Source organism: Vidua macroura, chromosome 6 (genome assembly GCF_024509145.1).
Source record: "Vidua macroura isolate BioBank_ID:100142 chromosome 6, ASM2450914v1, whole genome shotgun sequence".
NCBI lineage: Eukaryota > Metazoa > Chordata > Aves > Passeriformes > Viduidae > Vidua > Vidua macroura.
Genome location: NC_071576.1, coordinates 24,523,991 through 24,540,386, shown reverse-complemented (window position 1 = coordinate 24,540,386; position 16,396 = coordinate 24,523,991). Strand labels below are relative to the sequence as shown.

General features: G+C 35.7%; 1 protein-coding gene across 2 annotated transcripts in view; it reads right to left on the bottom strand.

The window, feature by feature from the left end:
* Positions 1-16,396, bottom strand: part of SLC25A21 (solute carrier family 25 member 21) — a 241,774-nt gene that overhangs the window by 52,955 nt on the left and 172,423 nt on the right. The window contains exon 3 of one of the 2 annotated variants that reach the window (XM_053981180.1): positions 7,670-7,753. In XM_053981180.1, the coding sequence (XP_053837155.1) occupies positions 7,670-7,753 (84 nt within the window). Of the gene's footprint in view, positions 1-7,669; positions 7,754-16,396 lie in introns of those variants that run through there. The other variant, XM_053981181.1, reaches the window with a different exon arrangement.

The following is a 16,396-nucleotide window of genomic DNA, read 5'->3' as shown; positions in this document are numbered from 1 at the left end:
CGAGTAGATAGATTAAAATGGATTGCAAACAATTCTTGTTGGTACCTTTTTACTTCTTTAATATAAGCATCTTATGATGCAGTCATCTGATTACAGGGAGCTACTGCTATAAACATGAATGTTATAATGATTTCTATTTATGTTATAGTATTAGAAAACAGAGACACGTGAGAAATCATATTTTTAAGGTTAAAACTATATGATTATGAAAATACTTGAAAAAAAATTCAACAGTTTGAACCTTTAAAAAATGCAGGTCCTACACCCAATGCGAGTGTACCTCCAGTGGCCATAGCAAATGATAACAACTAATGCCAGTTAATGTGTGGCCTGTTTACTTCTAAGATGCTTTTAAGATTTACATGATTTTATTGTGTTTTTTTTCCTATGGGAAATAAATAAGCATGTGTTTCATCTTTAAAGCACATGATTCTCAGAAGTGATTATCTTTAAAAGAGTGTTCTTGTTTACTGTGTTGCCATATACACCAGATTAAATTTTGCAAGTAAAATGTGTGTCCGTCAGTAATAAAAATGTGGTTAGTCAAATGCTGCCCTTAGTTACACCACCATAACTTCACTGTATTTCAGACAGCTACACACATAAAGTTTTTCACATTCCAAAGCCATTTTTTTATGTTTTCAAGTGTTAACATATGAAGATGGGGGTAGGGAACCTCCAGTCAGGAGCAAGAATTCTTGCCTGAATGGGATGATGAAAACCTCATGACATTAACATCAGTAAACACTGCTGACTCTGGAGACAGTCCGGGCTGTGGAACAGGGAGCTTGCCTTGCACTCAGGATATCCAGCTTCAGGCCTGAACCTGCCACTACATCCATGTCTGCTCTCAGACAACTACTTCATAAAATGAGCTGCGGATTAAGACTTCGGAAAACTACTGAATTAGAAACCTGTATCAAATAATGCAATTTTGTGTCCAACAAGTGTGTTCCTCAGACCTTTGATATTGAGGTGCTACCAGGGGCCAAATAAGCAACATAGTATCAGGCTGCTCTGTGAGAACCACCTGTGTGCCTGCTCCAATCCAGGTCTACTTGACTCTACTTGACTCACATCATTATCCCCATCTGTATGTTTGAGATAATGCTACTTCCTTCTTCTGTGAAGTGTTTTGAGACCCATTGGTTAAAAGAACAAGTGTCATCTTTATTTTGTGACTCACTAGTGTTGCAAAACCATCCAGCCACTTAGAATTGTTGGCACTGGATAGAGAACTGGTTATATACAAAAGAAAGCCTAATGCACATCACCTTCATATAAATACACAAAACATGTCTCCTTTGTGGTCATATTTGATCTAAAGCCTTTTGAGTATAATATAAATCAATATGTTAAAGTAAACGATCATGGAAATTCTGTCAATCAAATTTTATGCATTCCTTTAATCTTGGAAGTAGTCTTTATGATTACTTTATTCAAGGCTATATCATCATTTAAATTTTATGGCTCAGCACCCATTCAGGATAAGAAGAAAAATGATGGTTTTAAGACACAAGTCCAGATAAAATAGAGACAAGGAAATGAAACTGAAAACAGTAAGACCAGATATTGCACATAGGTCCATGTAGACCAAGGGGTGAAGTGAGAGTAATTGGCATAAGAACAGTTTCAGGGAAAGAAGATCTATCACTCTGCATATGTATGTTATGAACTATGAAGAAGCAACTCTTGCTAATTAGAAGAAATTCTGAAATTCTTTGATTGTGGGGCACCTAGTCTATGCTAAGGCATTTTTTTTCTTTTCACTGCAGATATGTGAGACCAATTTCCCACAGGGCCATGTGGATCCTGTCATCCAAACTGCACAGGCATGAGGGTACTTGCTGAGGAGTGTTGTGTTCAAAGATAAATGTACTATGTGCTAGGAGAACTTGCTATATCCCTACCTAAATTTTGCAAGCTCATGCTCCTGGAAAATATGTGAATACTAGCTTTTCTAAAACTGAGTATTTCTTTTGCACCATGTGCAAAGCAAGAACAAGGGTTTAAAGATTCAGCCCTAAGACATTAATTTTATTCATGAAAGCCAGCAGTTTCAACACAGGTTCCCAGTTTAAGCCACTACATTGTCCTTTATAATTTCAATTAGAGTTTTCAATTCAACAATTTTAAAATAAAACTTAATTGAGACTTTACATTTTGGATTATATCATTTCACACAGGAATGTGGTAATTATTTCTGATACTCTAAATTACAGGTTTTTAGTGAAGTCTGCAATAAACACAACAGTATGGCAAGAAGATGCCAATGTAGAATAATGTGATCCACAGAATAACTCTACAACATAACAGATGAAAAGAAGAAAAATTAGCAACATACTGTGAAGTATGTGGATGCATCAGGACATACACAGATAGACATTTTTGTGGTCAAGTACTCTTTTTTTTTTTTAGCATCTTCAGGCTCACTTTAGCAAGGCTGGTACAAGTATTATGAGTTTCTAAGTGTGAGACAGGCCAGTACGACTAGAAGAGAGATGGTTCTATATGTAGATTTTTTTGTCTTGAAGTACAAATGCTAGCAGACTTTCTTCAGTGCTCAGATGGAAGTTACTGGTCCTGAAGTGGAGGCAGAAAAGATACCTGTACTTCAGTTTGCAAGATCACAGTTTCTGAAACTGTCAGTGTAGAAATAAGTGTAAGAAATAAGATTCTTGAATGTAGCAAGCAGTCATGTGTCCAAGTTCCCTTCTGCTCCTCCTGGTCTGAAGTGCTAACAATAAACTAAGGAGTGGGGCAGATAGCTCTGCGTTTGTGGGAAATAACATCTTAATCTACAACTTCTGCTTCCTTCAGAGCACTGAAAGCAGAGCCTAAAGTCTGGTCTTTGAATACCACAAGAATTTATGCCTCTAGTTTATAAATGCACACTGGGAAAAGGGATTTTTGGCATGACTGACAATGTTACGTCTACCTGGCTGGAAATTTTGTTGAAGGCTTCAGGTGAAGGATAGGATTTGTATCTTGTGCAACCCTTATTTGGGAGCAGGAATGGTCAGCGATGATGTTGGTGAGTGCCAGAGACTGGTGCTTCCCTGTATGGCTGCCAGCTCTGCCAGTCTCCTTCCCTGACCTACTGGCATTTAGCAGCAGCAGAGTGTCTTCTGAGCCAGGTGGGAGAGCCAGGCCTCAAGAGCACTGCTGCAGTCTCTCAAACACTTGTTACCATGACATACCAGGCAAGACAAAGGAGAGTGCTAACAAATTCCTTAATTGATGCATGATCGCTGATACCACATGAACCAGGAGCCCTCCAGCTTCTGCATGTTTGCTGATCTGCACTCATCCAGCTCCTTCTTAGTCTTGGCTGTTCTCCCACATACTCCACCCATAGCTGACAAGTTTTGTGCAGCTTTATAACCCCATTAATGTATGAGTCAGGGTGCTGATTATTAAACAAAAAAGTGTGTGTGGTCATACAGACAATTATAGGTACAAGAGAGTGGTAAGGTGGTGCTGAGAACAAGACAGGAATAATTATAAAGTTATTGGACTGTGTAAATGTGGTGGTAATTGCTCCTTCCCAAAGCAAATTAAACATAAATAATCAAATAACTCAGCAGAACTAATGAAGTCTCAAATTAATGACAATTGTGTTTTGCACTTTCCCAGGACTATCTAGCTATCTAGCTCTAAGAAAGGCTAATAAGCACTTTAAACTGTAACTTACTGAAGTGTTGAATTATAAAAGTGGAATGCAGGACAATAGTGCCCTTCCTGTTTCAGGCAAGTTAACAAATGAATGAGAAGGTAACAAGTTTCTTGACTGAGTGTTACCCAAGAAACCCAACTATAACCCAGAACATTTACTGTTAAAATTATGAGCCCATGAAAATCCAAGTTTATAAGAACAAAGTTGTTTACAGGCTTGAAATAAAAGCATCCATCATTTCAATGCTGTAACTGCAGATTAAGACGATGCAGATGGGCATAATTTTCCATTCTTAATATGAGACACAACACCATGTGTCTTTAATATAGATACAACATATACATTCAGCTAGAACATTGGTTTATTCTTACATTTCAAATTCCAACTAAAGTCACTATCCAAAAAAAAAGTAAGTGAGTACAAATGCAGTAAAGATCATGCTGGTATAAAGATCAGTCATTTAACACAATCTAACGTTATTCGTAGGATCTACAGACAATGAAAAGTTTTCTCTATTAATGCTTTGAGCTAATCCTGTATCCAAACATTTTCCCTAATAAGCATCAGATTATTTTTATGTTGGCTATAAAGCTGTCACTCCTCAATAAACAGACATGCTCCTGGTGGGTTTACCTCACTGTCAAAGATCTGTCAATTCATGCATCATCTAATAAGTGAAACCAGAGAACCTTTGCTGCACAGCTTCTAGCAAATCCAACTGAGCAGAGGTTGCTCATCACCTGAGAGGATTCCCACCACTGCAGCTCCTGTGCAATTGGTAGTGACTGGATGCTCCCAAAACAAGATCACAAAATCCCTGAAGTTAATAGCTCTGCCTCCCTTTAAAAGAAAGTTATGTGACCTTCAATGCTCTGCTCAACTGAGCCTTTGTTTAGTGAGTCTTAATTAAATTTTATGTTTTGTGGCGACCATTTTCTTTTAAGACAAGAGTTCAAGGGATAAATCCTTCTTTGAAGAATTTAATTCCCCGTGAAGAAAATTTATTTCCAGCTAAAGAGATACTCCAAATTTGGGGGAAGGGAGTTTTTGTAGAACTTCCTGTTGCATTTTTTATTTTTTTTTTATTTTTTTGTTTGTTTTGTTTTTGTTTGTTTGGGTTTTTGTTTGTTTTGTTCAAAGATTTCTTGTTTTTTGTAAAGGAGTTTTCTGATTCTTTGAAATGGACAGTGTTCTGTTAGTGATCAGACAATTATTTCCTCTTTTTCATGGTAATGAGGACAAAATCAGAAGGATGGTTAAAGAATTCTGGCATCTATTTGTGATGAAGCTTTCCATGAAATCAGCAGATTGCTCCAGTGATACTGCAGTAACACAGTACTCATTCATTTTCAGTAAGAGCCACTGCAGCAAATGAAACATTTGCATATGTGTTCATAAAAATAAATAATTCCTAGGCTGATTCTGCATACTTAACCTCAACATAACAAGGTCAAAAAATTAAGGCATGATGAAGTGTCTCACCTGAACTGGGCTTTGACATTCTGACTTACCTTAACTGCTACTACTGAAAAATGTAAGTATGAATCAGCATAAGTAATATTCCCAAATGTAAACATTTTCAGGGACAGGCCATTAGTAACACTTCTCTTCCCACTGTATTTCTTTATTTAGTTAGTGGGTTTTTTTAGTCAATTTAATATAAAATCACAGATGCCAAAGGGAATTCAGAGTACTGGAGAAAGATGCCTAAATCCTTTTTTGTTTAGTTTAGTTATTTCCAGTTTAGTTTATGCCTAAACTCTTTATAGATTTAGATATTTAGATATTTTCAGAAAATGCCACACACCATCAGGGGGGTTTCATATTGCCAATATGAAATAAACATGGAGCATAGATGAGTTTCTTATACCCTCCTCACAGATTTACCTGAGTCTGAACACCTCATAAACTGCTTTCGTTTGCTTAGTATCTAAATGTGAAGCCCTTTCTTGGGACTCTCTTCTGCATATTTTTGTGGTCACACAAGGAATGGGTTATCAGGATTAAAGGTTTCCACAAACTAAAATAATTCACATTCCACCCTCACTTCCTTCACAGTTGTCATAATCACCATGCTCCAGAAAACCAGACAACTTGTGCAGACAGGAACGAAAGACTCATGGAGTCATACAGGTTTTTCAGGATTAACTGATTTATTTTCTAATTGTTATCCAAAATTTAACATTATAGTTCATCTGAGATATTTTATCTCATTTTTTCCCTAGTGCTTACTACTGATTGTCTGTTTAAATGAAAATTTCTGCCTCTGTCTAACTTCCTGGAGAAAAACAGGTACTCGTGAAATTTGCTTTTTGTTTCGATCAGTATTGACTGCTTTTGAAACAGGCAAGAAAAACTCTGTATAAGCTCTTGCCTAACAGAAATTTGGTGCAATCTACTGCTAAACTGTGATTTAAATACATAATATTTTCATGTAATCGTCTTCTTTTTCCTGATGACTTGTTACAGACATTAAAAATATTCTGGTTTATTTCCAGTATCAGGGCACAAGAATTCCATAGGAAAAAAACAATGAATAATCAATTACCTTGGAAGATGTCTCTTGATTTAAACTCTTTCTTCAGATATGAAAATACTAGTGAATTGGGATGAGGTAAATATTGTTTTCATACTCACTGACTTAAATATTGAAACTAGTTTTTTATTAAAAATAGTTCTACATTATCATAAATATTAATACCTCAATAGTTTTCTTTCAAGAAGCAATACAAATTGACATAAACTCAGCCTAGAAAACCTTAGAGGCTACAGATTATAATTTGTGTGGAATCTTTTTTGCTTTTAAGCTTTTTAATGTCTATTGTAGCGAAAACCCACAACTTTAATCTCTCAACAAAAAATGAATTTACAGCTAATAAGGGCAGCTGTGACAACTTCCTCTTTCAACACCTTAATGAAACTCCTTTGCATGTCCCTACTTTCTCATTTCAAACCATCCGGTTCTATATGGATGTACTTAGTTTAGCTTAGCTAAATCTCACTGCAAGAAACAAAACTGGTCTAGTTATTAATTTTCACTGCTCATCTCACCTTTGTTTTTCCAGTGCAGTTTGTGAGTGCAAGAAGTCTATGTCTCACTGCACCTATGCTGCCTCCATACCCAGAATCTGCGCCACTATATACAGGAGCCGTTCCATTTTTATGAATATTTAGGTTGTACTCATGATCTATAGGTTGGACTCAGTGATCTCAGAGGTCTTTTCCAACTAAATTGTTGCTGTCATATATGGATTAAAAAAAAAAAAAAATTGGGTTGCTATGGTATTAAAAAGGCCTATGGAAAGCCTGCCAGCTACTCAAAGGTAGGTTCTACTAATTAGAGTTACCTTGATTAAAGGCTAGCTTCCAAAGAGCTCCTGTGGATAACAGACTTAACTTTAAGCATATGATTGATCCCATTACATTCCCTGGCTTTAACTGGACTGCTCATAAAATTAAGCCTATATTTAAATGCTTTTCTGGATCAGAACCCAACTCCCTTAGAAGAGCTCGAGCTTAAAGCAGTGGTACCTTATGACACCAGTATGACTCAAGTAATTCTTTTTTCCATATTCTGTCAAACTGAAAAGCTGTGGAATTTTGCTTACACAGGTCCTGGAAACATTGTCTGCCACTTGAATACCATTTCATCAGAGCTTGTAAACAAGTGATACGCTCAACCTGAGCTAGTTACTACACCAGGACAAGACACAAGAGTGAAGATACAGCAGTACACTGATGCAGCCATCCTGCACCAGTGTCTCTATGCAGCTGTGCATTCTTTGACATATTCTAATAACCCAAAATGGCATTGTGAGTCTAATTTAGACTAATCAAGACTTTTCAAATTGTGCTCGTTATGTAAGACTATGTTTGCCAAATTGTTGCAATTGCAAAAAGAAGAGTGGAATATAAAGAGGATCTAATGTCTGGAAAATGGGTGATTAAGAAAGGTTGCATAAAATTGACAATTTTAAAAACATATACTCTTACCCTTCTCGTTGGAAAATAGTCCTAAAACAGTCCCCCAGGCTCTTGTAACTGGTTGGATCAGTTTTCCCTCTTTGAATTTGGAACCTAAAAAAATACAATTTACATCACAGCATGAGAAGTCAGGGATTTTAAGTCACTTTTAACTTTCCAATTATGATATAAAAGGAGTTTTAAAGGGTTTTTTTATGTCTCTGATTCATTATTATATACTGTTCCTGATATACTTATTAACACTGTTTTCATAGAAGCTGTTAAACCAAGGAAAAATAGAGCTTTAGTAGTAACTTTTTTTTGTAGTTTATGGAACTCACAGTATAGCTATCACCTTTGACATTTACACCTCTTTCTAGTTGTTTGAAAAATAAGCTGTTAACCCGGTGCCTGATCCAAAGCCCACTGAAACTAATGTGAGTGTTTGAGTCAAACCCTGCTTTTGAAAATCTGGAATGTAATACTATCATGTGTTGCTCATTTTTATATCTGACAAAATTACAACAAAAATCAAGCAGAGACATGATCAGATATTAGAGCATCATTCATTTTCCATAATTCAATAATAAGATGAACAATAAAAGCAAGCAATGAATTATTCTAATTGAAACCTTATTTTCTCTATTCAACATGAAGCTTGTGGCCTCGAAAGGAAAATCAAGATTATGATTTAAGACTGTAAACTTCTTATTGTTATAATTGATGGATAGCAACAGTGAGTTTAACAAACTATATTATTTTACTAAGTATCTCAGTTAGAGGATCCTATTTCTTTCAGTTTCAAAACTGCAGCTGGCACATTCAAGTAAATTTAGATTAATTTTTAGCGACATAACTTCTTTTTAAACTGCTGATTACCAAATAGAACTAAAAAATAAAAAGAATAGTGCTGTTGGCAATTCCAGTCTAAAATAGCCCTATATCAGGCAATCACTATACTGGTTTTATCCCTGGGTACAATAATCATCCTGGTTTCAAGGAATAATTCACATTACAGTAAAGTACGCCACTTGCCACAGGTACACTGCTGTTCTGAGAAACATCAGTTGTTACTTATTCTGATCATGATGCTGGATCTCATTTATATGAGATAATGAATCAAGGCATTTTTAACTCAAGGTTAAACAGCAATTTTTTCCTCTCTCACAGAATTCAGTAAGGTCAAGTCAACATTTGTATTGTGGCAAAAGGCATTCCTTGTTTTGAATATCAATATTTCTCTGCTAACGCATCTAAAATTTTGTTCAATTTGAGGAAAAATATTCTAGTGATGCAATTCTTTGGGCAATTATGAAGGCAAGCCCACACCTTTTTTAAAACTGTCAGAAGGAAACACTGAGTCCTTCCATAGTCCTAATAAAAGTAGTTCAGGCACATCTGGGATCTCTATTTGGGGTAACCTCTTTTATTAGCACAAGAACTTGCTGCCAAGTTGGCAGAAAGAAGAATGCTATTCAATAGGCTTACACTCAAGTAACATTGGTGCATAACATTTTGTCTGAAAAGATCCCTTGGGAAGGCTAATAGTTGAAAAAAATGCCTCAATGCCATCAGCATAGTCCAACAGCAATACCAGCTACAGAAGCTTTTACATTGTGGCAGTCAAACAATCCAAATTAGAACAGAACCTAGTTTCTACACACATTTTAATATATTTAAGACTTGATTGTTTATACACCTCAGCTCAAAATTAAAAATGTCTTTCTTCTTCTTAAAGAAAACTTGCAAAAACTCACCTCATATTTCTCCAAGTATTTAAAAACAAAGGTTTCTTAACCCAAACTCTTTCCCTCGAGTTTCAAGATTTGGCCTCCTTGTAAACTCCAAAAGGTATCACTGTTTCTAAAACATCCTTTGAATAATGCAGTTTGCTCTCTTTCACCCTGCAAATGCTCAGCAATGTCCTACTGGCACATGTGTAAGGTTCCCCATTAAACTGTGCATGCAAAACTGTTTGTTGAACTGGGGCTTTAATTCCAGAGCGACAGTGGATCTCAACAACATAGTGAACATATTTATATAATTCTGTTTAACAGCTTACACATTGGCAACTTCTCAACTAAATTTAAATGATTCAATAAAAATACAACTTTTATAGCAATAATGTAAGTAATGGCATAAGAAATGCAATAATGCTGTAGGCAATTTATGTTTTATCAGATGAAGGATAACTTCTTGCTAAAGAAATTAAGTCAAAGAAGCTTTATATTTATTTCACATATTTGTTTTAATATAGATAAGACTTTAGTGTTAAATGAGTCCATTTGTTACACTGAGTCACACAAATAACATATTCCTTCCTTTAGGGTTTTTGGATCCATTCCTTCCCTAGTAAATCTATTTTACAGCTTTAACAGCAATTCTAAAATACATGCCAATTATGTGCTTCAACCTAGATCTGCGAATTGGGTTCTTTGATTCAGAATTGCTTGCCTCAATAAAATCATGTGTAACTTTTTAATGAACTAACTAATTGATCAACAGCACTTGTTATAAGAAGCTCAGGGAAGAGCTGAAAAAAAATGTTTGTTTTCCTGGAGACAGCAACAGCAGCCTCTATTAGTGGTCTTAATAACACAGAAGAGCTAAAGCATTCCCTTAAAGAAAACCCCAACCTGGCCTGGTTTTAATGATTGTTTAGAGGAATGAACACAACTGGGGGATATGTAATAGCTTTCTGTGCTTCAAATCTGTTCCTTTCTAAAAGCACTATAAAACCACTGAATTTCATGCATTTTTGAAAGTTGGATGGCTGCCTTGTATCCTTTTAGCTTTTGCTAGACCAAAAAAGATAAATTCCCCTCTAAATACCATCGGAGCACTAACTTCTGATCTAATAATTTTGAAGTGTGATGGCAGGCAGCCCTCAGTGACATGCTGAACAGCCATATGTGCAGGAATGCTTTTCCAGGGCTGGGATGGAGGACCTCCTACTCACTACCAGCATCCAAAAAGTGTCAGAAGTCACTGGACACTCAACACATAGTGTGTTTACCACAAGCTTTATTGCTTTAAAAATGAGCACCAGGCTAACATTCCTCCCCTGTCATTTTCCTGCTTCTTGTCTTTCTGGGCAGAATGCTGTGGTGTTGAGCACTCTCACCCCAACAACGCTCACAGAGCTGGGGGAGGCACTTTGCACCCTGGGTTACCTCTTCCTATCTGGGACCAGACAAGGCATTTACTGCCTGCCCTCTTGGCTCCTTGTAGTTCCCACATCCCTCTCCCATGCTATGAGGGACCACCCATTTTCCTTTTCTGTCTTGTAGCAGCAGTCCAAAGAACTTGGTCTTCCATGTCTCCTTTGAATGAACAGTACCTTTGCAGTAGCTTCACTAGATACCAAAGTGCCTGATAGTGTTTAAGAAGAGAACATTGGTGTCCTTCCCTGTTCACTGCAGAAGACATATGGTTGGGATCTCTGTAAAAAGTGGGAACCATGTAAAACTATTTGAGGTTTTGGGGTCTGTTCAAAAGGCATTGAAAACTGATGATCTAAAACCATGAAAATATTTTAACTTACCCACACTAATCAGCACCAAAACTTCTACTTGTGAAATGAATAAACCTAAATTATTGTTATTTTACTAGCATGAGAGAGAACATTTTTTTATGGTTATAACAGTCCTGGATCAATAAGTCTCCATGGGCTCTGCCTGAAATTCCATAATGTAGAAGAAGCCTGAGTTCTTTCACCAGTTCTCTGAACCACTTATCGATTAACAAGTGATCCATCATGCTGTAGATCAATGACTCTACACAAACACATGCATCTGTTTCCAATGCCTAACTCACAGTCTTTGTTGGTTTTTTAATAGCCAGCATTTCATTCTGAGTTCAATAAACTCCTCAGTCCAGATCATGCTTTTCTGATCCTATTCCTATTGCAAAAGTCCTCTAGGTAATCTTTGCCAATAGAATCAATACCTATAGAAGAACAAATAGATGCATGTGCTTTATGAAAAAAAGGTTCTTTCACATCCCTCTATAATTTGCTAAATTTTTGGTTCATGTTTGCTGAATATCTCATCAAAGTTGTCTTGTGCATGTCTGCTACTGCATTATCCAGATATTTAGTGTTTAAAGCCTGTTTACCACAATGTTACCTAAAAATCCTCCCCTGTTTTATTTACTGATCTGGGCTGGAGAAAGATTTCTAATTAGTATTGACATTGTTTTAGTCATCTTGAAATCTAAAAGGAAGAAATCAGTATTTTCATATCTAGTGAAGTACATAGTGAGCATTTAAGTCCCAGTTATGTAGGACAACCACAGTGTGATATGGAGCAGTCCAGACTTGTCAGATTCTTGCCACTGGGTTTGCAAAGACCCTTATGCATCAATTCCAGAATTTCTCGCTGTTTTTATGCAGCACTGCTGACTAGTTTCTCAACCACAGAGTTCAGAGGGAAAGAAAAACATTGACTCAGAGAACCAAGCTTTATACCAGGCTGCAGTGCTTGCCAAGGAGTGGCAGCCTTAGCTGTATTTTGTCCTTCTCTGCGCATCTCAGTAGGATTTTTTCATAGGTTCTACTTGGTTTTGAATACAGCTCCCAACATTTCCATTTGTGGTTGAGGTTTGTGCAGTACCAGAGCAAATAAACTTGGGAACTGATGCTATAAAGAAGATAATGACATGGCATAAAAACAAAACAAATTAAAATAGCTGTGCAACTTTAATTTTAAAACAACTTTTAAATAAATGTATGGTCTTTGGCAAACTAAAAACATGTACAGCTTTTTTGCACTTTCAGTAATTCCCATGATTCCAGTCTCCTAACTGTACTTAACACACCCTTATATGTTGATAAAAAATGTAGTCTGAAGTTTTATACAAATATACATTATTTAACAGTTAACATGCTTATAATAAAATAACTTATATTTTTAAATTATAATTTAAAAATATTTTGATTTGTTAAGTTAAACATTTATTCAGGTGTTACTATGAGTGATATCTACTGATGCTTAAATTTCATGCAAAACTTTGGACTGGAAAATGGACCTCAAAAATATAATTTATTTCACTTTTTGGCTCAAGTTCTTTGAGTTGCTTATGTTACTTACAGGATAATAACTAAGTTGAGAGTATAATTCTGCCACTTATTTTAACAGTAAATCATAGGAGCTGTTAAAGAGCTGAATATTACTTTTCAAACCAAAAAAAGCCTAATTATTTTCAGCAAAAGATACAAGTTTTGCTACTGCAGAGGTTCATATTTTGAGTGTTCTAGTATTGCTATGTTGATTATTTAACTGTAAAAAGCATATAAAAATATAATAAAGTAGTAACATAAAGAACAGGTAAAGAACAGAACTTATTCCAGCTATTCTCCATACTACCCATATCTCAAATTCCAGTTATTCTCCATATTAGCCATGTCTCAAATCTATGGAAGTTAGATTTTTTTGTTGCTGAATTTTCTTACAGTTCATATCTACCTTACAGAAATAAACCAGAATCGAAGTAGCAAAGCATTATGAAAAATTATGATATTATTATAATAATTATTATAATATTGTTATTATAAACCAGTAGCAAAACATTATGAAAAATTATTACAAAATTAATCACAATTAATTTCATTTTGTTGGAATCAATGATGATTGTTGAGTTTATTCACACGTTTGAATTTTGGAGGAATTTTTTTTGGCTTTTTAACAAAAAAAAAAAAAAAGGATATTAATAATGGAAATAATTGTAAAGATACCTGATAGCTTTCTCTGCAACATTGATTTTTATCATCAACTACCAGCTATGATGGTAAAATAGAAAACTACCAAACAGAAACGGATGATTTCTCACATTTACGAATGTGTTTATCAAACATTGCATCTCATAAATTTGTCCATTCCACACCTGATCTCTGCCTTATTGCAATCCAGATTTGTTCTGTCCTCTTGCTATCTGATTTGTACCTTGTTTCTAAGAAAAATATCTCAGAAATTGCTATGAAAAATAAATAGGGCAAAAGGAGGAACCACCACCAACAGATGGGAAACTGCTGATGAGCAACTGCCCACATCTGAATAAAGGTATATTCATGGCAAAAGTTACAGCTAGAACAACAGACGTAGCAATTTACAGCAGAATTTAGATGGAACATGTTGGCTGTTCTGATCAAATTGGACCCAGTAAGATCATCACCACCTGTTGCCTCCTTTTAGGTTGGCTAAAAGCAATTAATTTAAACTCTCACAAAACACTTGGTCTAAACACTTTCAACCTCGATGATGAGAACTTACCATCCATAGCTCTGAACTTACAATTTTTAACAAATATTTTCCCTGAATGAAGTGCATCATTAAATACAAAAACCGTGAAGTCTTAAACATGACAAAACAGCTTCTCTCAGCCAGTTCTCTGAACGTGACTCTTACCCTTAGACTAGAGAAAAGTACACTAATCAGAAGAACAGCTTAATCTTTCCTGTACTTCCTATTCCTTTTATAGATGACTTTCCCCTCTCTCTTGCTTTTATATTCAGGCTAAGCAGCACATCATTCAATCAAAAGTATCAGTGGGAAAAAGAACACGGTACAGTAAATATATTATTATTTATTTAATCTTTTAGACGCTAAAGCTGTATTTTTTCAGAAGATCAGAAGAACTCTTCTGATTTTTTTTCTTCTATATTAATTCTTCCATGGTGTGCATGGGACAAACATACAGTAGCTATAACATCAAAAGGAAATTTTTCTTTACATGTACTTTTAAAAAATATTAATGAAAAAAATAACTTGACAGAAGCAGGTCACATTAATCCATTTAACTGTTTCATGCAGATCTACCCTGGTAATATTGCAAAAGAATAACAAAAATAACTAGTCATAGCACTTACATATGAATAATTTCATGTTTTCCCAAGGAAGAAATTCAGCAGAAACTAAGTTCAAACAATAAATATTTTAATAATCTAATTTCATCAATGACTGTGTGTGTGGAGGAGGAGTTCTAAACCACAAAAACAAAATTATTGAAAATGAAAACTTTTTCATTCCACACTAAAAACCATTCAGAGAAACCTCATGAATGTGCAAGTTCCATTTTATTTCACAGATGAAAGTACTCAGAACTCTTGAATTCATGTTTTGCACCAAGGGGAACGTATGGATTGAGGCTCCAGGCTGGAATCCTCGCCACCTACTGCACGTGCACGGCAAGAGCTGTCTGTCTTCCACCCCATCCTCCAGGGCCTGGAATGCTCTTGTGTTTCCCAGGTCCCAGACACCACTGGCAGCTGTGGGATTCTATGAACTCCTTGAAAGCACCAGCTTTTCCTTAAGGCCTTGTTAAGGACTTGTAAACAATTCATATTTTTATTATCCTTTAGAAATGTCTCCAGTGTTCTTCTGTGTGAAAAGCCTATCCACGAATCCTGCCAGAGCAGGAGCAGCTCTGCTGGCTGCTCTGCCAGTGCTGCGGCTATGTACAAGGTACAGTTCTGTCACTGAAGCTTTGCTCTGGCTGCCTAGACACAAATTCTGAGTACAACATAAGATGACAGCAATGATCATAAAAGGAACAGCTATTTGAAAGATCACGCAGTATTTGGTGTGAAGGATTGTGTAATACACCTGATCTTAAGAGATCGGCCAGGATGTGCTGACTGTAAAAGCAATAGGCAAATTTAAGCTCTACTTGTGTTTTCTGTCTACATCTTCCTGTGTATAAGGCACTTAGTTACACTGGTGAAAGAATCTGCAGAAATCAATAACAGTAAAAAGAACATTTTGTTTTTTACAGCAATGGTTTATTTCTGAAACCTTTGTAATCTCTATTTCCTAAGTGAAAGTAGCACCCCCAAATCTATAGACTTATTTGAGCATTATCTAAACTGGACAAATAATTCAAAATGGCAACGCAAGGAATAATTTTATATTGTCAGAGATGATGGAGTTATTTGTATGATTTTAAGTATAAATAGTCACTCATAGCCTAAGACATCAACAGAAGAAATCTGGTTTTCATTAGTTTTGAATAAAGTCTTATATGTTTTCCTTCAAAACAGCTTATAGAGAAACAACAGACAAACATATAAACTAATGACTAGAAGACATTTCACAAGAAATCATATATTATATGATAATTATATTAAGACATGCAGCCTCCTGTATGTATGCAGTCTCAGTTCAGGGAAAAATGAAAATGTGATTTGGCTGATTTCAGTGTGAAACATGTGCCTGATAAAAAGTGTTCCATTTTTTTAATCTCAGTTTAACTCCTATTACAAAAATATATATCCTCTCTTGACCTCTTGATGGAAAGTGATTCTAGTGTCCTGTGATACTACTGCGATCTGTGACCCTTTACTGAGGTTCTGCAAGTTAGAGTTGTTAAAAAATGTAAATGTAGGTATGAACATTTCACTCCTCAGTTAAGTAATCCCAGGTTAGAGGAGTAATTTTGCTGCCTTTAAATGGTAAGGGTGTTCTCCATTACTCCAAAGAGATGCAAAGGCAAATCTCAACACAGCTTTGTAAACTCAAACACGCGTCTGATTAGCCATAGCAAGGCTCAAATGACCACTTATTGGTCACTACTGGACAATACCTGAAATAAAAACAGTAAGCCCTGCTCTAAAACCCTTCCAACATCAGAAAATGTAGTAAAGATCTACATGCTACTGGAAAAAGTAATATTCTTTCTCTACAATTTTTATAGAAAGGGCCAAGTACTTCTACGCAGTTTTCTCAACAAAGCTTTGATCTCAGTGTCTGTTATGGAAATCTC